Here is a 27,500-nt window from a genome sequence, read left to right on the forward strand (position 1 = left end):
ATCATCATCAACAGCTATGAGGGGTGCGACACTCATCCTCGCAGACACATCCAATCACTGTCCTGTCAATCTTAAAGCTTCTCCGATTATTCCGCCATATTCTGACCAAACCATGGAGGAAATCTGACTCTATGGACTAAACATACTTGCCCCCCCCCCCCCCCAAAAAAAAAACAACAACAAAAAAACAACAAAAACAAAAAACAAAAACAAACAAATGGCCAGAAAGTTTTAATTTCAAAAAGCAATCGATTAAGATGGAAATTTGTAGGAAAAAAAAACTTCAACATTGGACTCGGAAACCTTTTAAAGAGTGATGTATTGAAAGATTCCGATAAGTTAAAGGTAGGTCATTGAAAACGATACAGAAAATGAAAAACAAAAATTGTGTTTCATCGAGATAAGGTAGAATTATAATATTTTTGGATTTAAAACATCTATATTGTGATATTTAGTTTTATCAATAAAAACCGACAAGGATCATGGATTAGAAGTTAGTTGAAGTTTCCGTAAAAGTAAACAATTGTTTGCCACTAGAGAGATAGGACGCTAGTCTGGCACAAAATAATGTCTGGTGGTGGTAGTAGTAGCAGTAGTAATAATAACACGTAAAATAATAATAATAATAATAATAATAATAATAATAATAATAATAATAATAATAATAATAATAATAATAATAGTAGTAGTAGTAGTAGTAGTAGTAGTAGTAGTAGTAGTAGTAGTAGTAGTAGTAGTAGTAGTAGTAGTAGTAGTAGTAGTAGTCGTAGTAAACACAACAGAAGTAGTATTTTCATGTTATCTTCTATGTAGGGCAATATCCAATACACTATATATAATAACATTGATTTATAAGGAATCCCAAGCCAACAGCGACACTTAACATGCAGGACTCTGATTGGGCTCAACGATATTAACATCAAGGTACCCAGTTTATACCCGAATATGGTGAGAAAGTGCGAGTAAAGCGCTTTATTATTTTTTAGGGATTCAACTTTGCGCTTCACAAATTGAGGATCAAGCATGGGACCTCCTAGTCATAAGCCGAAGGTTAAACCACCAGATCATGAAAACTGCACGTTCGCGTTGGAACAAACGTGAATAGCACAGGCACATATTCTGTGACCAAACCTGATCAAAATGGACTAGACGAATAGTTAATAGGGAAGAAAAGTCGTGACGTCAGACCTAATACTTTTCCGGTTCCAAAATCCTTAATAGTGTTTGTAACCAGTTTCTCGGAGGACTAATAATGAATAGGTGGTTATATATTGGATCATAAGGTGGCATAACTATTTTAGTAGCAGGACGTAGAGACAGATTCAAAGGATTACGGACGTAAAAGAGTGAGGATGGATGATCTGTATTGACGACCAGCATATATTTAGATTTAAAAAATAAGATGTGATCACTCTGAAACCAAAAGATCATTTACAAAGGATAGCGTCCTTTCCAAAAGGCAGCAAGCAAATGCTATTGTCCGTTTCACGCTATAAAAATAAAAACCGGGATAAACGCCGGCTCCATGGGCTGAATGGCTCTGAAAAAGAATCTAACAACAGGAAAGATGATCCATTTCACGACATCCGTGCCAGAGCCTAGCCAAAATCCTAAATCCCCAGTGGATCCCGGACATGGTCCCCGTTAAACGGTGGATGTTATAGCTCAGTCATAACAACAACCCGTCACGCAAAGTCCCTAAGAATGGAGGATGCTAACGGATAGATCGATCGCGTGCCGGGGTAATTTGTCTGGATAAGATTATAGAGAACCCATTCCCCCCCTTGTTTATGGTGATGGCGGCCGTGGATATTTTAACCAGTTAACTGCCGTACTCTTGAAAACCGTGTATATTAAAAAAAAGTTGGCCAGAAAACTCGTCCTATCAAATATCGATCGGTTTAAATGCCCCTCCACTTGGCAAAAGATCTGAAACCTGAGACTTCGCGAAGTGTCAATATGGAATTGCATCAGGATTAACAAGATAAAGAAGATTGAGTTTAGAGAATCATCAGAGTTTGGATTTTTACTTTTCCTGAAGTATATCTTATCTTATCTTATCTTACAAAAGGCTTAATATGAATTATCCTTTAAATGCCTTATACAATAGTTTATAATTACAGAATCTCATATAGCTTTCTTCATTGTATCATTCACAGACAGTTTTACACAACTTTGAATGTCAGGAAAAATGTATCAATACGGCAATGTAAAATCGAAATGAATCATAAATGTACAAAGTTCATAGTACAATTATATAAGTGTACGACTATGTGGTATTGTGGTATGACACTCGCTTTCGGATCGGAAGGTCCTGGGTTCGAGCCTCGCTCAGCGCACAGTTGAGTCCTTGGAAAAGGCAGTATACTCACATTCTCTCACTGTACTTTGGTGTAAAATGAGTACCTGGCCGTTAACAGCATTGTCTCTGTCGGAAAAAAAACATTGTTATATGTATCGCCTTACAGGCGTCATGTCTCGTTCTAGATCTACGCGTTACGTGTTGCTGTTGGTCAGGGGCCCTTTGTAAAGCGCTCTGAGCACATTTTGTGGATATTGCGCTAAAAAAAAGCTCTATTTTTTTCTTGTTTGTTTTTTTAAAGCAGCAAGACTCTCTCTCTCTCTCTTCTCTCTCCCTCTCTCTCTCTCTCTCTCTCTCTCTCTCTCTCTCTCTCTCTCTCTCTCTCATTCAATGACGACATTTATTGAAAAAGCAAATTTTATACGACACGGCTTAAAATTTAAATTTAAGTATCCTGATCATCTGGACATAATACCGTTTTGTGACGATGGATCACAAATTAAGAAGGAAAATATCCAAATGACATGATGGTACCAGCGGAGAAGGCGGGAGGAAGAATGGGGAAACGCACCCAAGGTAAACCAAGTACAAAACCCCTGCTCAGAAAAGAAGCTATATTTTGTAAAAGTGTTTTGATCTAATTGTCCTGGGAGTAAGGTTTGAGGAGGAAGAGGAGGATGGGGGAGGGAAGGGGGGGGGGGGGGGGGGAGGACAAGGAAGGAGTGTGAAAGAATTTGAACTTGAACTTGGATTTTGTTCATCGCGGCGTAAAAATGTAAATTGAGTTCGCCAGGGAAGGAAACTAATTATAACAGTCAACTGCAGTACTCTGTAAAAATCCATATTATTTTAAAATCTGGCTAGAAAACTCGTCCTTCAAATATCGATCGATTTAAATGACCTTCATCTAGGCAAAAAACTCTCAAACCTGGGACTTCGAAGTTCCAGGTTTGAGAGTTTTGTGCCAAGATGAGGGTCATTTAAATCGATCGATATTTGATGCACGGGTTCTCTGGCCAAATTTTAAAATATGGGTTTTTCCAGAGTACCGCAGAGTACAGAAATTATTTCAGCCTTTGTAATCAAGTAAGTTCGGTGCAATAAGTTCGATCCGGTGCGTCCTTCAGAAAACAATATTAGGGTATTCTGGTATGTACATGCTCATTCACTTGATTGTTTGTTTTCCCTGCCATTAGTCCAAGGTTGAAGTAGCCATTCATCCACCTTCCGTGTCGTCTGGATCAACTACAGCACAAATCACTTTTTTCCCCCTTTTTTTTTTCGTTTTTGCCCAAAAACATTCAATTCAAATATTATCGATCGATTAGTAGGATAATCATCCAACTTGTCAAAATGTCTAAAACCTGACATTTCAAAACTTCTTTGAAGTCTCGGGTTTAATATTTTTTTTAAATTGGCAATTGAGAAATGCGGCCATGCGGTATAAGCATTCGCCTTTGGATCGGAAGATACTGGGTTCAAAACCCCGCTTGAAGTAGCGACGCATAGTTGAGCCCTTGGAAAAATGTCTCTACTAACATTCTCTCAGGTGTAAAATGAGTACCTGGCTGTAAACAGTTAACAGCGTTATCATATCTCTGTCGGGAAAATTGTAACATCGCCTAACATGAATATATCGCTGTACAAATGCTCAAGTTTTGTTGTTGTTGTTTTTTTAAATATTTTAATCGTTCAATATTTGAAGTATACGTTTCCTGGCCACATTGAAAAAAAAAGCAGTGTTTGGCCAGAATCGGTTTTCCTGATGGATTGGCTGGGGGAGGGGGGTCTGCGAGCACTCATTGACAAGGTCAATATCCTATATGAACCCATTACCGTCATTATTGAATTGTGTTGGAACCAGTCCTGCATTTGAGATTGTTTACGTTCTTATATTATGATCATTAATCAGACTTGTAATATACATTCATTAGTTTGTTTGCTATCAAGACCCATCAACCAAGAACTTCGGTCCAATATCATATTCCCTATCGTATTCTGCCTTTCTTTTCTTTCCTTCTATTTTTTTTCATTGCTTTGTTTATGGGTTTTTTTTAAATCTATTTATTTCCCAGAAGCATTCCGAACCAATTATTGATAATGAAACAAACAAAAATGTAACAAAATAGCATTACCTTTATAATTATCATAATGGGATCTTTTTCTTGAGAGTATTGTTTCAAGCAAAATAAAAGTTGAGATAAGCCAGCCTCTATCCGAGGAGCAGCCAAGCAAAATGACCAATGGGGCTGGGTTTCTTGTTCATGGAAAGGAGAAAAAAAAATAAGCCGACAGTGCGATTCGAATCGGGGTTCACCAGGTGTAATGTCTTATCCACTCAGCCATCTCATCCCCTTTTCGGCCATCAAACTTGCGTGAATCAGATGTTCAAGCACCTAAAAAATGTTGTGTTTATTGTCTTGGAAGTTAAATGGAGTTCTTTCCGTGTGGACTGATCTAAGAATGTTAGATAAGTTGGATGTCATCTAAATCAAATGATTTGGGTCCCGATAGCTCAGTTCTAGAGGGCATACTTTGCGGAGTGTAAAAGAGAAAGAGGGAGACCAAGAAGAAGATGGTCACAAGACATCAGCGAATGGATGAATAAGCCGGTGACTGAATATGGAAGGATGGCGCAGGACAGAAGCTTGTTTCGGTTGGCAGTTGGGAAGGCCACGTCCAAGAGGGATAAGCCATGATGATGATCTATAATGTGTTGTGTTTTTTGTTTGTTTGTTTTTGTTTTGTTTTGTTTTTTGTTTTCTTTTTTGATGCTTTTCTGTGGGGTACAAGCTGAAGGTCATACCACTAGAGCACAAAATCAAATGTATTGATTTATACTAAACACAGTTAGGGTTCAAATCCGCTGTTGTCAGCACATAGTTGAGCCTTCACAATTAAATTATCTCACCATACTGTGGTGTAAAATGAGTGGTTGGTAGATAAAACGGTTATCTCTGTCGAAATTTAAAAAAACAAACAAACAAAAAAACAACAAAAAAAAAACAAAAGAATATGGTACTAGTGTCATACTGACGTCATGCTCTGTCCTTCATGATGCCGAACGTTACTGTTGACTTCGGATCCCTTTGAGCATAAATCGTCAGTTTTGTCTATATAAAATGTCATATATATGATTGTGTTAGGAAATGGGAATGGGTGAAAACACACATACACACACACACATACAGAGAGAGAGAGAGAGAGAGAGAGAGAGAGAGAGAGAGAGAGAGAGAGAGAGAAACAGACATACAGTGCAATCAGTACCTACGGGAGATCTGGTAATACGATAGGCTATACAAACAATCCAAAACAATAGAGCACTAAAATTAACTCTCTCTCTCTCTCTCTCTCCCTCTCTCTCTCTCTCTCTCTCTCTCTCTCTCTCTCTCTCTCTCTCTCTCCCCCCCCCCCGCGCCTAAAAAGCGCAAGGACCAGTATTTCATCCTAAATCTAGTAAAGGTTATGAGCGCCTTCCCCTCCTTACTTTTTTTTTTACTCTCCTTTTCACCGAAAAATGATTGGATAGTTGGATCTGGTAAAGAGTAAATTGCGATATACCAGCGTGCTGTCCACAGAGCAATTTTACTACTCTCAATTAACTCTACAGAAACCGGAATGATTCATGGGGTTTATGTCCCTGAAGGACAGCGATACAATTATCTCATAAAACCACTTACCTCAGTTACAATCTTGACTGCATCACGAAACGAGGAAATATTATCCAATACCTTAGAGCGAAAAGCTCACTTGAATAATATGATCCAGATATAGAATTAATGAAGATGGCGTCACTGGGATCTTTATTATTGTTTTTATACAGCCATATGAGTGATTTGTTCTCAATAAATTTTCTAAGAGCGATCATTAACCTTTAAGGTTTGTCTAGTTTTGTGAGTTGTCACGATTGATCTGGTAAGTAGAAGTGGTGATTATTTTAATTAAACACATACCGGTCAATAACAAATTAGAAATTCCTTCTCATCCACCCTTTTCAGCCACGAAACATCAGCTATCGCGAATTTTAATTATAAAAACTACCTTTTATCACCAGCCTGATTGATTGGCCTTTCCCGAAGTGCACATGTTTGTAAGTCCGAGCACAATTATGGGCTTGATTAAACATTGTTGTAATGGATACTAGTTTGCATTAGTTTGAGAGTATTTCCATAACAACAATGAACACGTGACACCTTATTTTACCAGACTTGCAAAATAGGTGTACGTCGGCCGTTCAGATTGTGAGCGTATTTCACTATGCTTCGACACAGTGGCGCATAAAATAACAATTGCATTGTGAGACTCAATATCTTGATCATCTGCGTCAAAATAATACTGAACGATGATCAAAATCTAGAGGGCTCACAATTCGGCGTGTCTATGGTTTTAGCGGATCTTTTCGTAGCCATCGTTAACTTTTTGCCGGACACTGACCAAAAAATGACGTTGAAAGACAAGTCTTTGGCCGCCAAAGAAAACAAATCGTGATTTGTATTCAATAGGTCAACCTCTGGGATCACTAGAATTCTTGAGCACTAATAACTACAATTCACTGGTCGGTGCAAAAACCTAAAAAAAAAATGACGTCAAACTATAAGGCCTCGTGGGTTCTTGTGTCAGGCTTTAAGTTAACGATGGCTTCGATCTTATAACCTATTTATCATTATATGCAGACAAGAGGCGTCAAAACAGGCACGTGACAAAAACACTGGGATAGATAGATCGATAGTTAATGACATCCTGGATGAATCCCGATGTGATGATTACCAGATAAAACGTCCCCACGGAGTTACACTGAATAACCGTTACCAAGGGAACATAACACCGCCTTTTAAAAAAAAAAATCAATAAACACAAAATTCAACACTCCTAATCTAAACCTGATAAGTGTTTATGTTTAAATACGAACTTTTTTATATCTATAATACAAACAAAAATGTATAAGTATATCCTTTTGTAATATTATGAAGGTCGCTCATCGATGTTTGTAGATATCCCTTAATCGTGACGAGGGATAGCTGTTCAAAATCAAAACACAGGAGTGTGTAAATGCTTCCAGTGGCAAAGACACACATACGCGGGCGGTCCGAAGAGAACGGCGGAGAACTCGCAAGCTTTGTGTCTTGTGTCTGCCATCAGCCGCGAGAGGTGCCAGTGTCCTCACAGGCGTAACGCAACACTCGACATAAAAGTAGTCGCACATGAAGACAGTAAATAATGTCATTCGTTTGAAGTTTGCGGGCTTTTCTCGAAAGCAGACCCTAGCAGTTCAAACGCCACTCTTGCAGATATCGATAATTTTTCTTTTTCGAATAATTTTGGCGAGATAATTAATTTCAATACAAATAGGCACCTAGATAACCACGCCTTTCGGGCAATCGTCATAATGTAAACAATGTAGCAATGACTATGAAAAATGTTTTTTTTCTCTTTTTGAGGAAAATTTTTGTCTAAAAGCAAAGCCCTATCTCCACTGAGTAAAAATGTTTTTGAATTTTGAAAATCCGTTCATAAATAAACAAGTTATGCAGTTTCAAAGGTGTCATTTATGTGGATGACCCGCAAAGAGGAAAAAAAACGCGAAAATATGGGACGCTTTTTCGGCATTTTTTTTCGACCTTTGGTTGTATCTTGCGTAATAAATGGATTAAAAGATTGAAACTTGAAGAGCAAATTAGGATGGTGTTTTGTAAAATACGGGAAAAGTACGCGTCATATTCATATGAAATTTTACAACCAAAACGAAGAAATGTTCATGTATTACCTTGTCAGCGACAAAACCTCCACGCCCGGTAGTTTTAGAAATATTTTACTCCAAAGAGTAAAAATCTATTTTTAACGGTCTTCTGGTAATCGCACGAGTTTTGTCACTTGACCTAATCTAAAATGACCTTTTTATCTAACTGTGTGCCAACTTTCAGTCATATTCATCGATAAACAGCGTCGTAATTAATTTTTTTTTAAATAGCATATACGAAACGGCTTCGTCCCATATTTTGACGCGAATTCGGGCACTTCGTGTGCGAAAAAGAGGCCCAAAGATTTGTGCGGGATAGTCATTGCTAAACAATGGCAGTGATTGGTAGACATAGCACACTACACAGATTTTACTATCAATGGTACGTGTCAAAATAAAATACCTAATGTTCAATAAAACCAATAGATCAAAATAACCAACACAGAAATGTATGTGTAAACAAACGTTTATTAATATGATCGAGAAAATCGTGTGATAACTAGTCACCCATTTACGCTATAAAACTAATGATCAGAGAGAGATCGATATCATTTACGTTATTGTTTTTTTAAATAAGCAACTATGTTTGTCCGAGCACGCGTGAATGTGTCACCAATTCCATGTTTAGATTGGTCAAAAATCTACTGGTTAATCATGCATAATCATGGTCATTGTAATAATATTACCAGCAAACGTGACTTTTACACAGCGTGATATCCATCAAATGTGCCCAAAGAGCTTTACAAACGGTCCCGAGCCAACAAAGACAATTTAACAAATAGATTGAGACATAAGGCTTACAAGGGTATTATACTTATGACAGAGGCAGCGCGATTACCGGTAAGGATCTCATCAACACCTGGGTATGTTGAGAAAATGTAAATAAACAGCTTTACCTAAAACCTCAAATGAGTACCAGGGACACATGGGTTGGAGGACAAGTATCAATCCATGAGACCACAACATCATAAACGAAACCAAATTATTATTTCAACGAATCCAAGAGCTTGAATGAAGCACGAGTGGGAAAATAACTTGAAAATGACAGCAGTCGCATATCAACATTTTATACTTTAAAAAAAGTCTATCCCACCTCCCCCTTTACAAATTTAAAAAAGAGGCAAGTTAGAAATACAAATAGACTCAGAAATAAAACGGTAAATGACCACCAAATCGGTGCTTGTTGACGTTCGATATTCGTTTGAGTCCGAATAAATGCAAATGTTATTCGAACAATATGACTTGTCCGTGCGTTCAAAAACAAGACGGATCCTCTTAACCACCCCTCTCCAAACTGCCATACGCTGTCAAAACACTTTTTTTTCCATTTTTACTTCAAATATTATCAATCAAAACGATCCCCAACTTGACAAAACATTTCAAAACTGAAATCAAGTATGATACTTTTGTGACAAGTAGAAGATTGTTTTAATTAATCGACCAATATTTGAAGTAAAACATTTTCTGGCCAAAACACAAAACAAACAAACAAACAAACAAAAAACGTGTTTTGTTAGATACTGACAGTACAGCTGTTTGCATCTGCATTGCCTTTCTTGAATGGAATCGATTTTCCCCAACAGCGTTTCCATTATCTCATAACACAAAAACAATTAATTCGTACATCATCATCACCACCTTCCAACGATTAATTCCAAACGCATTACGAAAGAATTGACATTTGAATATGTACCTCTATTCAGAGGGTATTATAGCTCAAGTCGGACTGGTCAAGTCATATAATGATATAGAATCGTTTAACGCTCAGCTTGTAACGCGTATGTCTCATGCTCGGGTCCCGCGGTGGGAGGCACCCAAGTTAAGTCCTTGGAAAAGACTCTTTACTCACACATAAAATGAGTACCTGGTCAGTAACAGCGTTGTCTGTGACGAAAAAATAACTGTAAAAGCGCCTTATCATGTCTTGTCTAACATTTTGAGTGTTGCTGTTGGGTTGGGGTCTCTCGTAAAACGTTATGAAGTAAATGTCCACCAGCATGTTTTTTCTTCTCTGATTAAAAAAAAAATCTAATCAGTTCTACAAAACGCTCCCCTACCCTCCTCTCTCTCTCTCTCTCTCTCTCTCTCTCTCTCTCTCTCTCTCTCTCTCTCTCTCTCTCTCTCTCTCTCTCTTATATTATATATATATATATATATAATATATATATATATATATATATATATATATATATATATATCTCCCTCCCCCCCCCCCCCCTCTCTCTCTCTTGGCAATGCTATCATTATCAACTCCAACAGACCCAGCTACCCAATCGCTACTGGCTTACCAAGAGGGTCAGAAAGAACAAACGGCTTTACCAAGATTCCAAAATCGGTCTATGAGTCGATAGCCCTACTATAAAGAGAGCATTGATCAACCTGTCTGAAGAAGAAGTAGAAGAAGAAGAAGAAGAAGAAGAAGAAGAAGAAGAAGAAGAAGAAGAAGAAGAAGAAGAAGAAGAAGAAGAAGAAGAAGAAGATCATAATACTATAATTAAAGACTTACATAAAGAGGACGAATTATTGCCAGGTCTTTGCTTCAGGTAATAAATCAAAGCTTTAGTATCCGCAACCTTCTTTCCTTCGTACAGATCATCTCGAAGATGATGAAGCTTCACCATCCATTTCATCACTTTCATCTCGTTTGTCACCCCTAAATGGGACAAAATCTCTTCTATCTCTGCGTCCGTTTTGCCTGAAAGACTTTGCACAGAGGATATTCCAAAAGCTTGAAATCTGATTGAAAAAAAGACAGTGTTGCAAACACAATCATAGCTGTTAATATGTGACTATATGAAGGCCTCATATCATATAAAAGAGCATATGTGGAAAAAAGTTTCGAGTATAAGGCTATCTAGAGTTGCAACAAACAGAGAAAAAAAACAATAATGCAACAACATGATCAAGACTAATCATTTCATACGCGATTGTAAAGTTTATTCATAATTATTATAACTAGTAAAACAAAAATGTCAATACACTTAAGCCATAACTATATTTTAAACTCTTATTTTATGACATTTTCTACTTAAAACACTGTGCCCCCCCCCCCCTCCCAATCATTCGATGGAAGTAGCATTGTGCTAATTAAGTGCAAGTGCTTTAATTTTACAGAAAATGAAGAAGAAGAGGAGAAGAAGAAGAAGAAGAAGAAGAAGAAGAAGAAGAAGAAGAAGAAGAAGAAGAAGAAGAAGAAGAAGAAGAAGAAGAAGAAAAAGAAGAAGAAGAAGAATGACGATGACAACAACAACAACAACAACAACAACAACAACGACAACAACAAGGAGGAGGAGGAGGATTTAATCCTGAAACGGTCTTCATTATTCATTCCCATATCCACATCAAACTGGTATTCTCCATCTATTTTTAAAAGTTAAGGCAATGTTTATTTTTAAGGGCCCCCATAAATTAGTAGTAGAGCAGAGCAAACTCCCCTCATGCACCCAGCAACCATTAGGTAGCCAGGTATGTTGGACTTGGTAGAAAGTACCTTGAAACAGACTTGCAAAATAACGCAACAAAAACCGAGACATGACCCAGATCCATAGACCAATATATATAAAAATTAAAATAATAATAATAAAAAATAATAATAAATAATAATAATAATAATAATAATAATAAATAATAATAATAAATAATAATAATAATAATAATAATAATAATAATAATAATAATAATAATAATAATAATAAAATAATAATAATAATAATAATATATATTTTGCATCCCAAAAAGTAAATTTTTTGTATAGAGGTGTTATAATTTACACAATAAGATAAAAATACAATGGAAATAGGATGTATAGATAAAAAAGGAGCAGCTCCATAACCAGAGCTGCGCTTTATAGTATGAATAATTTCAACACTGTAGAATAGTTAAAACTGTCACTATAAATTGAAAATTGAAAAGATTGCAAAACAAATAAATTAATAGATCTTAAAGAATAAATTTATTAGCACGTCTGAGTGAAAATATGGGCTTTATTGTATTCAATTTCATTCCTGGATCTAGAAATTAGATAACAACAACTACGATCTAGACAAATAAATAATAATAATAATAATAAAAATGAAATTCACTTTATTCATCCCAAATGGAAAATTTGTCTTTAGGATCTATCTCAAAGGAAGACTGGAATTACCCAGGCATCAGCCGTAATGTAGCACCACAACATGAGATAGGGTGAGATGACTTACTCAAGGCTACACAGAGTCGCAGGAAGTCAAACTCAGTACCTTGTGTGTTAATGCAAAGACCATACCGCTGTGCAATGTTGCCCCAAAAGGAGTCATAATCCACTTCCACAAAAGCTAAAAAATAGGCTTACTTTTTCAAATAGTCTTTTGGTATATCCAGATGAAAACTATGCATTGTCAACCACATGTCTAGCTCATACTTCTCGGAGAATTTTTTGACAGCCATTTTTAATAAACCATACTGTTCCCGTGTCAGTGTCCGAGATAATTTTTTATTATTTTGAATATATTTTTCTACATGTAGAACTCCGGCCAGTGATGTAACACCTGAGGAAACAAAAAAACTACAGATAACTCAAATTATAAAAAGACACTAGAATTTATAAAACACAATCTTTTTTTTTCTTTGTTTTACACAAAATAGGGGGTAACAATACTATAAGTTCAGTTGGTAGAGCACCTGCTTCAAACACAAAGGGATCAATTCCAGTTGAAGTCAAGATTTTTTTTCTGACCTCTCCCCCTCCCTGTCAGCCCAAGCAGTGATTGAGTATTAGATCTGGCAGAAAGTACTTTGCAATAAATTGGCAGTCTATCCAAAGGGAAGCAAGCAATCGCAATTGTCATTTTGATGCTCTAGAAACCATGATAAACTCTGGCTCCATAGGCCTTGTGGCTTTGATGGACAACTTTTTAAATACAAATATAACAGCTTAAGTAAAAAGACATGTTTCAGACTCAAATATTTCATCAGATGACATTCATTGCTACATTCGATTTCTTTCTATATCATTATGACTATTTGCTTCAAAACAGACTGGTATTATTATTTACTCTATATAAGGTTACAGTATCCAAGGAATGGCAAAGGCAAGAATGGCCAAAACTGAGCCAACATAATATATTGGTGTGGATTTAAAGTGTAGCTGTGCTAACTAATAATGGTTAAAGCACTTGCCGAACAGGATGGGAATAATACACCATTTTCTTTCATTTCTATCAATTATCCTTTTTTTTTAGGGCATCAGAGCTTTTCATGGCTGTGTCCCATTCACTTCTATTCTAATCTTAGTAAAAAAATCAGGGCTTTTTTCAGATGTTTTTAATTCAAACCACATGACATAAATAAACAAAAAACCCTGGAACGGCAGGAATGGGTTGAATGTCCGGAGTTATTTGAAAAGCTTTAAACAAAAACTGTATTTCTACCAGTATTGTCTATTTTACCCAACAGCACTATACGAGTTACAAGAAGGAGATTTGTTAGAAATTAGCAGATATTGTATATAATGTACCCGAGCCAAACAAATGATTTTCTCTGTGCCTTGTCGTGTGACATTCAATTTATATGACTTGTCAGTCTCAGTTTTTTAAAGTTCCAGTGTGGGCAGAGCAAGATTAAATCCTTGGTTAAGGCTCTTTATTCACATTTTCTCACAATACTCAGATGTAAAACGAGTAACTGGCCAGTGACAGTTTTGCCTTTGTCAATAATCATGGATCTCAAATCAGAATTTTTTAAAAAGAGGAACACTTTAAGGCTTATGCGGAATGCACATTTTATCAGAAATAAAATGGAACAACATGCCCTATCAATGACAGTGACAGGCAGTACTGGTAGAATATCAATTAATTATTAACACACATCAATTAACTAAATATTATTTAAGAACTAACCAATATGGATATAAGGCTCTTGCAATCAGACTAAACCAAATAAACGGAACTTGCCTGTTTACACTATTTACAATGATTTTTGAAAGTGCAAAGGAAAACAGTTGACTAAAAATAGCAAAATTCCGCTAAATAGAGGAAATATGAGACCCATGAATAAAAAAAAACATGAATAGTGTCTTACTTGATGCATGTCATGTCCTACATGTTAAGAATTGCTGTTAGCTTGAAACCCACTGTGAAGTGCTTGAAGCAAATTTTTTTTCCAATTATTCTTTCAAACAACCTTTTACATTAATAATATACTCAAAGTCCTTTACAAAGTATCCAAAGCCAACCGCAACACTTAACAAGTAGGATGAGATGTGATACACGTAAGGCACTCTTAGGTTTGTTTTTGACAGACACAATGATGTAACCTGCCAGATACACAATTTGCAGCTTAGTGCAGTGAGAGAATGTGAGTAAAAAACCTTTTCCAAGGACTCAACTTTGTGTCATCCACAGCGAAACTCAAACCCGGAACCTACAGGTCATAAGGCAAGTGTCATTATTACCACAAGACCACAAAACCCCATAAAAAAATATTGAATGATGTCAATAACAATACCTGCTTGGACTACAACATCCTCGATGTATCCTAGATTGTTTTCTGACAGCCAGTCCTTCACCTCAATTGCCTCCGATTTTCCATTTCCACCTCGACCACTTAGCAGCACCATGGTCATTATACAAAATAGAACCACCAACCCAGCTATCTTGCATCTCCGAACCCAGGTTGCATAGGCCATTGTAAACCAGTTGGAGAAACCCAAAAGTCTCCTTTGTGTTATTGCCCTGAACATCGATATCCTTCCGTGGCTTGGCATGGCTGTATAAAGTTTACCTGTTGATTATAGAAATAGAAAGAATATGGCTGTAAGATAACCCAAGTGAAAGTGAACAATAAGCTGCCTGAAGCTGTGTAGTTTTACAATAAATCATAAATGTATCTTTTTTTAAAATTATAAATAGTATGCGCAGTGTTTTAACAAGTTTAAAATGTAAACCCTACAAACTGTGGAGTGGTTCTCGACAATATTGGAGGTTTCCACAAGAAAAAGAAGAATAAAAAGTGACTTTCCGTTATTGTTTGTACTGAAAAGATGAGTAGAGAACTTTTTCTCCTTTCTAACTCAATTTGTTTGAAGCATTACCCATTTAATTGGGGTCTGTTTTGTTCATGGCAAAGGAAGCGTTTTGAGCCCGAAATATTCTGCATTACTATTACGTAACTGGTTTCTTATTTGAAACTACTATATTTATTTTTATTCAATATTGTATAAAATATTAGTCACAATCATGACGTAACTATAATACAGGCCGTGTCACTCTGGTCTTGAGCGGTATGGTTAAGGCTATTGTATTCGTTACACATTAGGTACAGTGTGTAGTCAGCAATCAAATTTACGTCATTCTTTGTTTCAACTGGCATTGGTCACAACTGCTTTGTTTTCTCTCGCTTCGTTCAATTTGATGGATTTTAAAATTTTATATATTTATCAAATGAAATTGTGCTTACCATGAGTGATGATGATGTGGTGCTAGTGGTTGTAGTTGTGCTTGTAGTGATGATGATGTTGTTGTAGTAGAGTGAGTTCAGATGATGTTGCAGTATTGGATGTAGTAGTGGTAGTGCTTGTAGTGATGATTATATAGTGGTGGTGGTTTTAGTGATGATGATATGGTGGTGGTGGTTGTAGTAGTAGCAGTCGTGATAATGATGTGGTGTTGGTGGTTGTAATAGTAGAGGTAGTGATGATGATGTAGTGGTGGTGGTTGTAGTAGTAGTGGTAGTGATGATGATGTGGTGGTAGTGGTTGTATTAGTAGAGGTGGTGATGATGATGTTGTGGTGTTGGTTGTAGTAGTAGTGCTAGAGTGATGATGATGTGGTGGCGGTGGTTGTAGTAGTTGTTGAGATGATGATGTGGTGGTGGTTGTAGTAGTAGTGGTAGTGATGATGATGATGTGGTGGTGGTTGCAGTAGTAGTGGTATTGATGATGATGTAGTGGTGGTGGTTGTAGTAGTTGTTGTGATGATGATGTGGTGGTGATTGTAGTAGTAGAGGTAGTGATGCTGATGTGGTGGTGGTGGTGGTGGTTGTAGTAGTAGTAGTGTAGTGATGATGATGTGGTGGTGGTTGTAGTAGTAGTGGTAGTGATGAAGATGTGGTGCTGGTGGTTGTAGTTGTGGTTGTAGTGATGATGATGTGGTTGTATTACCGTTAGTTCAGATGATGTTGCAGTATTGGATGTAGAAGTGGTAGTGATGATTATGTGGTGGTGGTGGTTGTTAGTGATGATGATATGGTGGTGGTGGTTGTAGTAGTAGCGGTAGTGATAATGATGTGGTGTTGGTGGTTGTAGTAGTAGAGGTAGTGATGATGATGATGTGGTGGTGGTTGCAGTAGTCGTGGTAGTGATGATGATGTGGTGGTGGTTGTAGTAGTAGTTAGAGGATTATTTATCGAACCAACCAAATGCTTATGGTTATTTAGTAGTAGTAGTGATGATGGTTGTAGTAGTAGTGATGATGTATCCTTGGAACAAATTGACCTCACCGGAATTTGAAGGAAGTTGCCGGGAACCCGGAATTTTTTGCTCCAGACCGGAGTTTTTTTCCCGGTGAAATCGGAGTATTGGCATCACTGAACTACTACTACTACCTCTACTGCCATCACATTGAGGTGCTTCTTTTCCACAAAATTATGTTCGTTTTTACTCATCAAAGTTCAGTGTTGACTATCAAACTGCCCACTACAGTAACTGTATAAAAGAAACAAACAAAATCCCCCAAAAGTCAGATTACTTTAATGAGAATCTCTCTCTCTCTCTCTCTCTCTCTCTCTCTCTCTCTCTCTCTCTCTCTCTCTCTCTCGTTGTTGTATTTTTAGTTCATCTCAAATAAAGTGTTGTGTATAGTTATTTCTATACAAAGCTTAATTTGTCATCTCGTCATGATTTATATTATAGGCTATTTATTAGTAAATCATCCCTCCGACACGTTTAATGAGATAAATAATTACAACTTGCCTCTTACACCACTGCCCATTGCATACCGGTCTTTAGTAAATCTCACTAACACACTACCTACACACTAGACAGCGCTAGTCAATGGCCTTAACCAACTCGGTTCAAGATGTGTGCGATAAGGCCTTGACTCTTTTAGTAGGCCATGGTCACGATACATTCTGTGAACACAGAAAGAATTGTGAAAAGTCCAAGATTGAATGTCCAATCATATCTTAAACTTTAATATTTCATATTTCTGTCTGCAATAATGCCACACAAAAAAAAGTAAATGAAAAAAAAATTAATAATAATAATAATAATAACAATAATAGAAATACTACAATAATATTTGCTTTATCAAGTGCAAATATCCAGCTATAGGCTGTAGGCCGGTTCCGGACGCTTTACAGTGACATAGGAGTGACAAAGTGAATATGCTCACCAAAAATTTCTGACTTCAATTTGGTAGTACAAGACCATGTCGTTCATTGTTAATGAATACCTTATTAACTTTTAAAAGAGTATTTGTCACAAGCCGGGGGAGGGGGGGGGGTGATATTTGATAGACAACATAGGTCTTGTTGTCATCATAACAACACACACACACACACTACGACTACACTACTTACAACATCAAAGAAACGAGCCAGGTGTCTTCAGTCTTTTTAGCTTAGTCCAATTGTTCATATTGCAGAATAAAATCCACAAAAATAATTAGATTAAAAGACGTTGCTAAGTTGCTAGAATAATGTCTGATCACAATATTGCCAAAGAAAAGCGCTAGACCTAGATTGGTAGAGTAGATGGGACCTGTAAATCTCAAAATTACTTACATGCTAAATGTTCACTATCTAATCTTTTTTAAATTGATGTCATTTAAATGCTAGATCTAGAGCCTATATCTTAGTGTCTTAGTCATTAATTGAACTTGATGGGGCATGGGGCAAGATTGGGCGACTGAGTCTAGATATATTGACTAATGAAATGACAATAAAATATCAATATAAGTCTCCAAGTCATATAACAATAGATTGGTGAAATTAACGTAATTCTTTATACAAAATGTTGGGCTTTCATTATGAGAAAGGATATTCCTAAGGTTCCTATTCCTAACTCAAAAGCTCACACACACAAAAAAACAAAAAAAAAAAAAAACAACTCAAACTTCATATTCAGAGAACGTTAGCTTCTCTGCTAACTTCTTACTAACTCAGATCTAAAACTAGAAATGTTTGTTTACTTCCGCTTGTAAAACAAAAACTAGGATTAAATCCAAGATCGATACTTGTTTCGTCAACAGGTAAAAAGCATATTATTTTCTCCATTATTTGACCATAGTTATTATCCGGAAAATTTGATCAGAATGTGTTTCTAATTTCTAATTTTCATCTTAGTTACCAAATTGTATCCATTGAGAACGATTTTACTTGGAATTATGTTGAAGGGGTCGAATTTTGCAGTTTACATTGTGTACGACTACAACTATAAGAATACTCGATCTCAATCGATACAGGCAGAGAACGTCTTTTCGTGTTTGTTTACAAAAGATGGCTTCTACCGAAAAATGTATGTATTATATGGAGAAAAGTATTGCAATTTCATTTATTGTTTTATTTATTACAATTGATTATAAGATAATAATATTTGTATAACAGATTGAAGTTTAATTGAGTATTTTTCTGACTCTTGCCCACAGCACTTTACACACAATATCAAGGTAATCTATGGGTGGTTAGGTCTAGTCTAGGTCTAGAGCTTACACTTACACTTGACTCAGTCGGCTTTATTTAGATTGCTGATTCACTTTCTCGTATTTCAGCTGCTTTTTATTCTTATGACTCTCAAATATCAAGCTTTGAAACAGTCAAAACCTTCCTTTATATTATCCATAAATCAGTCCTGCCCATGCGAATAGCATCAATTTCAAAATTAGACTTAGAATTGCAATTGCATTGTATCACGGCCACGGGAGGCCTTCCGAAAGCTCATCGGCTAAGGCTAAGGGAAACAAATCTAATACGGAGTGTCTACGTACACTGTAACGGAGTGTCTACGTACACTGTAACTTTAGGCAGTTTAGTGAGCAGCAGCAGAGGGAATCAAATTGTGACCCAACTCGCCCATAAGAAAGTTGTGAGTGGAAATTGCCGTTCGCTTTTACTAAGTTTTAGGGGGGTTCAATTAAAGATGCCAAACTTCGTTATAAAGAGGAATATTTTCTTTACCAACCGGGCATCTAGCCTCAGGATCTACGTACACGGTAACAGTAACATACATGGTAACCTTGAATCTCGCCTTTAATGGATTATATTGTATTGTTTGATTTTTTTAAAATAACACACATACACACACACACATACAGAGCGAGCTCCATCCATTGCTTGTATTGTAGCGGCAAACCAGTTACCAGAGTTACCATGTACGTAGATCCTGAGGCTAGGTGCCCGGTTACCGTGTACGTAGACACTGCCAATCTAATATTCCCTCAACTAATCCTAAGGAAAAATAAAACCTAGTAGTACCTTTAATTAACCCTAATAGGAAAAACATACACTTACACCCTAGCACCTTTATTAAGACTAAGACTTATGACTAACTCTAATAGAAAAAAAAGCCTCCGATCTCGAGCTAACCCTAATAGTAATAGAAAAGAGAAAAAAACCTAGGACTGCTTTCAATACTTCACAAAACAAAATGGCGATGGAAAACCAAAACAATGGTCACATTAGGAAAGTTTAAACTTTCACCAATCTATCAAAGTTTGTTTTAGTATTTAGAATGCTACTACTATATATTGACAAAATGAATAAATAAACGCAAGGCAAAAGATCTGCGGTGAAAATACAAATTTAAAGAAATTCTAGCACGAGGAGCTTTCGGAAGACCTCCCCTTCCTGACTTATTGACTTATTGTCAATCGCCTCCTAATCTTTGGACTGGAACGCTTTGGCAGCTTCTCTCCCCTGATGGATCTCAGGTGTTCTAAATCCTTTTTGGTTTCGCATCTCAGTTCTAGTGTTTCATCTAGGTGCCTAAGGTCTTTATTTATCATGATGTATATGCTTGTTATGGGTCTGCCTTTGTGTTTGTTATGTCTGCTTGGTGTAAAGAATAACACCATTGCCTTATTAGTTGGAATGTTTCTGTCTCTCCTTAAGATATATCCAAATACTCTCCATCTTGTTTCCAAAATTTGAGGCGGTGTTTCTTCGCATTTTTTGTACAGCGATTTGTTTCTTATTTTGGTATTATTATTACTATTAGTATTGCGGTCCACTCCAGATAATTGCAACACCTTGGGATCAGCAAAAATGTTGCGATTAACCATAGTTGAGTTTCCAGTCAACTATTGCAACAGTTTACACATATATTGTATACTCAAACTAGTTGTGGTAAACATTGTTCTTAGTCCACCACAGACTGAGCAATCAATATGATTGAAATAAAAACCATATGGCAGCCCAGTATAGATTTTGTCAAGCAAAAGCATATATGAGGTGCAAGTCGACATCTTATTCAGATTTATTTCACTTTCACTCTTTTGTTCTCAACCTTTGTAAGAGTCAAAGAGATTAACTGTGATGAGAGACAATGAGCTCAAACCAAACTCGTTGGTCACAATGTACAGTTGTCAATCCGAAAACAAAAGATATCACTCAGTCTCTCTTTACAACTGTCATTTTCTACATTTTGTAAAGACTATACCCACCCCCTCACCTCTTATTTCATGGCCACAGATGACATCACAAACCCATACTGCAAAGCCTGCCCTCTTTTGTCTCTATTAGAGTGGTGACACACTACTGTATCATTAAATCCCGCACACTTTCGATTTTTCAACTTGTCAAAATTTCTTCCATGATGAAATTTAAACATACTTTGATTGATTTCTTGAAGTAACCTCTCTTTGAGGGCGAAAATGTGTTGTGATTAACCGAAGTTTGTTGCAATTAACCTGTGACTTTTGTATAGAATATATTCCGTTTCCTGGGAAATTTTGTGATTAACCAAGTTGCGATTATCCAGAATGGACTGTAGTAGATAGATGATCAAATACTTGGTGACTTATTATGATCAAATACTTGGTGACTTATTTAACTTACTATTTTTTAACTTAAAGACTATGATACTTGTGTATTACGATAACAGCTTTATAAATTCTGTATTATACATAGAAGAAGAGGAATGAAATAATAATAATATTTATGACAATAATAATAATTATAATGAGGATCATCATCATCATCATCGTCATTTTATTATTAAGATAATCAATACTTCAATTATTTACACAAACCTGTCTTTACTTTGCTTAAAGTGGAAGAAATACTACGTGAAGATGGTTCTGAACTACGGGTTGGAGATAGGGTGTCAAGTGAGAGCTACATTGGGAATGTGAAATATATTGGGGAAGTCCAGTCCACAAATGGTGAGTCTAATTAACCTCTCCTCATTATTAATATTTACTATATTACTTCCATAGTTTATGTCTTTTTTCATTATTATTATTATTTCATCGTTTTGGTGTTTGTGTGGTTTAATGTGTACTTTTTTACTTCTCAGTGAAATGTTTCACATCTCTTCATATCATATGCTCACATTTTAAAGATTTTAAATTTAATGTTATTATAATTATTTTCAGAAATTCATTAGTTTATGGCAATACCCGATGTAAATTTCCAGAAGTGGATAAATGTGACCCTCCGCCTCGAAACGGTATTAAGTCGGATTTTTCAATTTTGGGTTTTTGGTACCCAATCATAGCTTATTTTATGCTTTAAAATTTGATACCAAATTTATACAATTCTGATCATTCATTGCCGAGATATGACCGTTTGAAGTAGGGGAGTGTGAAAACCAAATTTTGAGAAAATCGACTTTGAAGTGAGGCACCGTTTTCACGCACAGTCAAATCAATGGGCAAAGATAACTCCTTAGATACGGGCATCGAAAATTTGACGAGAATAGTGAAATTTGGCATGAGCTTAGATTATACATCTAATAATGTACATACACATTTTTGAAACAATCCAATAATTACTTTTGTAGTTATTCATTATTATGTAAGATGTTCTTAAACAAATAAAACACTGGGAAAAAAAATGCCGACAATTGCTCACTTTTTCGAGAATTTTTGATATTTGAATAAAGAATCAATGAAATAATGTATTATTAATGTGATATTAATGTGAAATTTTTGTCTTATTTAATAGAGAAAATACGATTTCAAAATGCCAAAAGTTAAAGAAGGTTTTATAATTTGAAAGTACAGTTTTGAAACTACGTGAAGCCGGGTGGGCAGGGAAAGAATTATCAAGAAAGAGGATTAGAGAGGAAGAGATAGAATGAGAGAGTAAAATACACACACACACGCACGCACACACACACACACACACACACAAACACACACATGTGTGTGTGTGAGAGAGAGAGAGAAAGAAAGAAAGAGAGAGATATAGAGAAAAAGAGGAGCGAGAGGGGGAGGGGAGAGAGACTGCTTGTGCATTAAGAGGACGCGAGGGAAATAGAATAAAGATTGAAACCTGTATAATTGTATGTGTGTGTGTGTGTGTGTGTGTGTGTGTGTGTGTTTGTGTGTGTATGTGTGAAAGAAACAAAAGGGAGACGGAGAGAGTGAGGTAGACATGAAGAAAGGGATGGTGGCGGAGCAAAGAATTGTAGGGATAGTTTAAAGAAAGCATTTTGTTACAAAGTAAGTCATAGTCAATCAACTGGAAACATATTGACCAAAGAGATTGCAATTAAAGAAATGGGCTGGTCAAATCAATCATTGCATTGTTTCCATTTTGAGTCAGATGACAGCTTGAGGAGGAGGGGTGGGGCTTATTGTGTAGTGACTTACATGAAAACATGTTATTGAATCTCTCAAGTTGTCCTTAGCGTTCACCCACATTGTTCATTGTCTAAAAAGACCCCCCCCCACCCTTCCTCCTTTCTTTCAGTATACAAAGAAAGCACGACAAAACGAACATCCATCTCTCTCTCTCTCTCTCTCTCTCTCTCTCTCTCTCTCTCTCTCTCTCTCTCTCTCTGTTTGTCTCTCTCCCCTCTTCATCTATCTATCTATCTATCTACTATCTATCTATCTATCTATCTATCGACCTATCTATTTATCCATTTATAGGTTTGTCTTTCTGTCTGTTTATCTATCCATCCATTTAATTTTTTAGTTATACGTATTTCCATCGGGAGTTCATTAATTGTTGAAGGCTCTATTTATTGTTCTGCTTTTGTACTTAAAATTAAATGTTTATCCTACAACAATCTCTGTAAGTGTAAGATTAGGCAACTGTTTTGTCCTATTAAGTCTTAGCATGTCCTATAATTTCATGAATAAAAAAAGAGGGACAAAGGAGGACCATCACCTCGATGCAGCTAGACAAAGAGATAATAGAACGTGGTGTGTATCAAAATGCACAAACACACACATATGTAACACACGCATGCTGACGTCATGAAGCATCGCCCGAGCATTATGGTCTACAGCCACAGCGCATGTGATGAGCGTTGACCAATCAGAATCATTCATTTGTAAGGTTGTCAGGGAAAAACCTAGACTTGTTTACAGTTTTTAAAGTTCATTATTGGTTGAACCATGAAATTGTGAAAACAGTCATGCTTTCTCTGAGATAGATAAAGACACGCCCTTTGCTGTGATATCTTACATCTTATAAGTGGAGAAAAAGACTCGGTATTACTAAGCCTTGGAAAGGGTGGCTCTCTGAGAGAAAGTCAACTCTCGTTTTGAATGTGTCACTGATAGTTGCATTTTTAAACTTGAAATTTATATAACTTATCGTCATTGTTTATGTTGAATGATTATGTTTTCATATAGAAAAATGATTGTAGTTTCTGAAACAACCAAAAACTGAAATTTGATCATTTTGACCATTTCCACTTTAAAACCGGTTTTCTTCGTTTTCCAAATCCCGACTTAATACCGCTTCGAGGCGGAGGGTCACAAATAGTGTCCATCTTATCTTATCTCATCTTAATTTGAGGCCCATTCATTTGGTTCAACGAATAGCCTAAATGACATCTATGAATTACAAATAACTTTTTATTCCGCAGTATGTGTTCTTATGATAGTAATTATCTTAGCGTCTGTATGATTTGTTTCTTTTGAGGTAATCAGCATTTTAGACACATATGTTCAGCTTGATTGCTCAGTGGTACAATGTCTTGTCTTGTCACAAGAGTCAAGCAGTGTTAAGCCTGATCAGTGGCCAGATGGGTGGAAGTGATAGTGGAAATTCTGGTCCTGATGTTGTGTCCTTGTGTAAAGCACTTGACACACATTATTCCACTCGACTTGGGTGAGAATGAGAACCAGTCTACAGGCAGTGAGAGAAATTGTAAGAGTGTTAATGTTAGTACAAAAGGGGCACCTGACAGGTGACTCGTACTGTATGAAATGGATATATAGTTCCATCTGCTGGGGAATAAATGCAATATTGTGAAGTGCATTGAATGCGAGCATGGTTAATCCGTGGAAATGCACTGTATAAATGTTCATATTTATTGTTTTGTCGATATTAATGTGATATGAAACATAATATTTGAATCATACAATTGGATGTAACTCTTGATTGTGGAAAAGAATCAATTTAGTAAATGTATTTTGTTTGATTCAGGTATATGGCTTGGAGTAGATTGGGATGATCAATGCAGGGGAAAGCACGATGGGGTTCATCAAGGCAAGAAATATTTTCAAACAAGGTATTTTTAAAAATGTATATGATAGTTTTTTTCGACTAAAATATTATGTTATTTGACAATGGACAACACATGAAACTTAAATCTTAAAAATATTGTCTTTCTCCTCTCTTCATATAAATTGACTGAATCAGGCAGACTGAGAATGTCTGTCGATGTGCATATCCAAGTGGAAAAGAAAAAAATTGTGGAATTTCCTAATAGTCTGTAGAGCATCTTAATATTGTTTATAGGCTTGATACTGGCAAGTGGATTTTCCATAAACATATTTGAGAAAATAAGAGTGAACATTACATTTTCTCTTAAACGAAAGGCCCTAGGTGACTTCCCAGAAATAATCATGATGATTAAAGGGCACTGCAGAATAGATTTTTTAGTACACTAAAGGTTCTGAAATTGAGTCCAAATCACCCAGATGTCTGCCCTTGAGCTTCACTTCAACCAAGCTCACTTGCACTTGCATCAAATCTTCACTTGGAATTATACTCTACAATCACATTTCTCCTTGAGTATGAATAAAGGAATTTCATTCTGTTCTTTAATTTTGTATAATAGTAAAATGTTTTTTTCATTCCAGGCTTCCTACATCTGGATCTTTCATTCGTCCTTCAAAGATTGAATTGGGAATAACGATCTTGAAAGCCCTACAGGAACGCTATGGTCTGAAAGAAGGTACTGGTGGTGTCAACTCGGAAGATTTGTTTGTGTTGGATGATCAGTTCAACCAGACTGTCGTTGAAATGGTTGGGGCTGAAAAAGTCAACAAATTGCAAAGGTTTGTATGTAGGCAGAAATTAGTCTTAGATAGTAATAAGTGGTAATTGGTATTATAAAATGATTGAAGTTTGAGAGTTAAAGTTGTTAATTTTTATTTTTGTATGCTTTTATGAATACTTGATTTCTGCTGCCAAGCTTTATGGGTTTTTGTTTTTTTTGTTTTGATTTTTTGTTTTTTTTTGGAGGGGGTTCTTTTTTTTTTATTGTGGGGATGGGGGGGGGGGGGGGGGGGGGGGGGAAGGTAGGTTTCCTAATCACACCATAAGAATCGTTCTAGAAACTATCAAAGTATGTTTGAAAAACTTGATCTATCTATAAAGAATTATGAAGTGTATTACGTTGTCAAACGTCTCAATGACTACATAAATTTCAACAATCTGCATACTGTTTCAATCCACCTTTAAGCTGTCACACATCACAGAAACAGCACTTTTGCGTGTCCACAATGATGTTGTTGACCTACTTGACAAATGTGAAGTTGACCTACTTGTGAAAGTCTACCAGTCTTTAAACGGCATTTAAAAACAAATCTTTTTCATTCTGCTTCTCGTGATTCTATGTGAACTTCGAAAAAGATATGTGTGTGACTGTTGTGGTGATTTTGTAGTCGAAAAAAAACTATTGTAAAGCACCTCTGAGCACTATTTGTGGATAATGGCACTATATCAAATGATAATTATAATGATAATAATAATAATATTATGTCACTATTTGATAACTGTGGATGCATCCTGAAATAAGCCTTATATTGAGGCTCACAGTTCTCAATAAAATTTAAAATGACAATTCACCACTTAAACCTAAGAATATTTCAGAGAAATGCCACTCCAAAAAGCTGTCATAGATTGAAGAGTAATAACCTTCATGTTTTTACTTATGTATGTAAGAGTAGCTGCTTCCCAAAATCCTTAGGATACTGATACATATTGCCAGGCCATCAAAAACCTTCATCTGACTCTCAGTTATAATTATGTCTTCCTAAACACATTTTTCAATGCCTTAATCTACTAAAGACACTTTGCCCATCGCTTCAGATGTTTATACAATTTGTATTTCTTCCTGTCTGTAATAATAAAAGTCTGGATTAATTGATTTGTCACTTTTTTCAATGTCTATAATCTCTGGTGGGAGGCTGTTCCATTCCATTATTGTCTGAGTTATTGTGGATTTAAAAGTGCATCCACTAACTTTTGAAACTTATCTATTCAAATTTTGATTCAAACTCATTATTTGAAATGCATCAATCTCACATTTTCTCCACGCATCTTTTAAGCACTGTTTCCCATAACCAATCATATTCCTTCTGGTTGGTCTACCATGATATTTTTATTAATGTCATTTATAGGTTTTGAATATTTCAATCAATATTGATGATAACATATTTAACTATTTTCTTTTACATTCACCAACAGCACCTTCAACCGGCTGAGGAAAGTGGGTTTTTACAATATGAATGTTTATGGTGCCGGTCCCTCTTTAGAATTTGGCAAGTTGTGCCCATCAATCGTGGACCTAGATTTGACACGAAATTTGTTGTCGTCCTGGGAAAGTGTTGCTAAAATTGTCAAACAAATACCACATCTAAAAGACTTAAATGTTAGGTGAGTGCTCTGTTTTCTTCTAAATAGTTTGCTATCGTATAATATTTACCAAAACACACACCAAAAAAAAGATAAGAATTGTTAAAATGTTATCATCGGTTTGTTAAAGTTAAGTGCCATTCCAACTCTTGCAAGAATCGACGCAGATCTTGTTAAAGGCGAGGCAGTGCACTCTGCGCTCTTGGTCAAACAGATCTATTTTTCCTTTTGCATCCATGAGCTTAAATATTCCTGTCTATGTTTAATTAACCAAGTTATTTTTTGACAGATAACCAATCTTGTTACATAGAAATAATTATGTTTTATTTTTTAGATTATTTGGAATATCTGAGAATGAAATATTATTATTATCTGAGTCTAACTGTATTTGATATTGGCACCTTGACATCGACTCTGAGGCGCTCTTTAGTTACTTTTGTT

At 36.1% G+C, this 27,500-nt stretch overlaps 2 protein-coding genes across 10 annotated transcripts in view; one reads left to right on the plus strand and one right to left on the minus strand.

The window, feature by feature from the left end:
• LOC144963144 (apoptosis-resistant E3 ubiquitin protein ligase 1-like) overlaps positions 1-18,195 on the minus strand; it is a 71,155-nt gene extending 52,960 nt beyond the window's left edge. Inside the window, exons 1-5 of one of the 8 annotated variants that reach the window (XM_078896839.1) lie at positions 18,153-18,195; positions 17,595-17,751; positions 14,523-14,798; positions 12,370-12,565; positions 10,546-10,775 (exon numbers count right to left, since the gene is read on the minus strand). In XM_078896839.1, the coding sequence (XP_078752965.1) occupies positions 10,546-10,775; positions 12,370-12,565; positions 14,523-14,781 (685 nt within the window). In that variant the 5' untranslated portion in view covers positions 14,782-14,798; positions 17,595-17,751; positions 18,153-18,195. Of the gene's footprint in view, positions 1-4,437; positions 4,560-5,982; positions 6,215-7,211; positions 7,529-10,545; positions 10,776-12,369; positions 12,566-14,522; positions 14,799-17,594; positions 17,776-18,124 lie in introns of those variants that run through there. The other 7 variants (XM_078896837.1, XM_078896841.1, XM_078896840.1 and 4 more) reach the window with 7 other exon arrangements.
• A 57-nt stretch (positions 18,196-18,252) lies between these two features.
• Positions 18,253-27,500, plus strand: part of LOC144963145 (tubulin-specific chaperone E-like) — an 18,059-nt gene continuing 8,811 nt past the window's right edge. Inside the window, exons 1-5 of one of the 2 annotated variants that reach the window (XM_078896846.1) lie at positions 18,253-18,531; positions 21,284-21,394; positions 24,621-24,705; positions 25,280-25,477; positions 26,892-27,080. In XM_078896846.1, coding sequence (XP_078752972.1) covers positions 18,513-18,531; positions 21,284-21,394; positions 24,621-24,705; positions 25,280-25,477; positions 26,892-27,080 — 602 coding nt within the window. In that variant the 5' untranslated portion in view covers positions 18,253-18,512. Of the gene's footprint in view, positions 18,532-18,663; positions 18,683-21,283; positions 21,395-24,620; positions 24,706-25,279; positions 25,478-26,891; positions 27,081-27,500 lie in introns of those variants that run through there. The other variant, XM_078896847.1, reaches the window with a different exon arrangement.

This window comes from Berghia stephanieae, chromosome 1 (assembly GCF_034508935.2).
Source record: "Berghia stephanieae isolate SIO BIC M18660-M18661 chromosome 1, UCSD_Bste_1.3, whole genome shotgun sequence".
Classification (NCBI taxonomy): domain Eukaryota; kingdom Metazoa; phylum Mollusca; class Gastropoda; order Nudibranchia; family Aeolidiidae; genus Berghia; species Berghia stephanieae.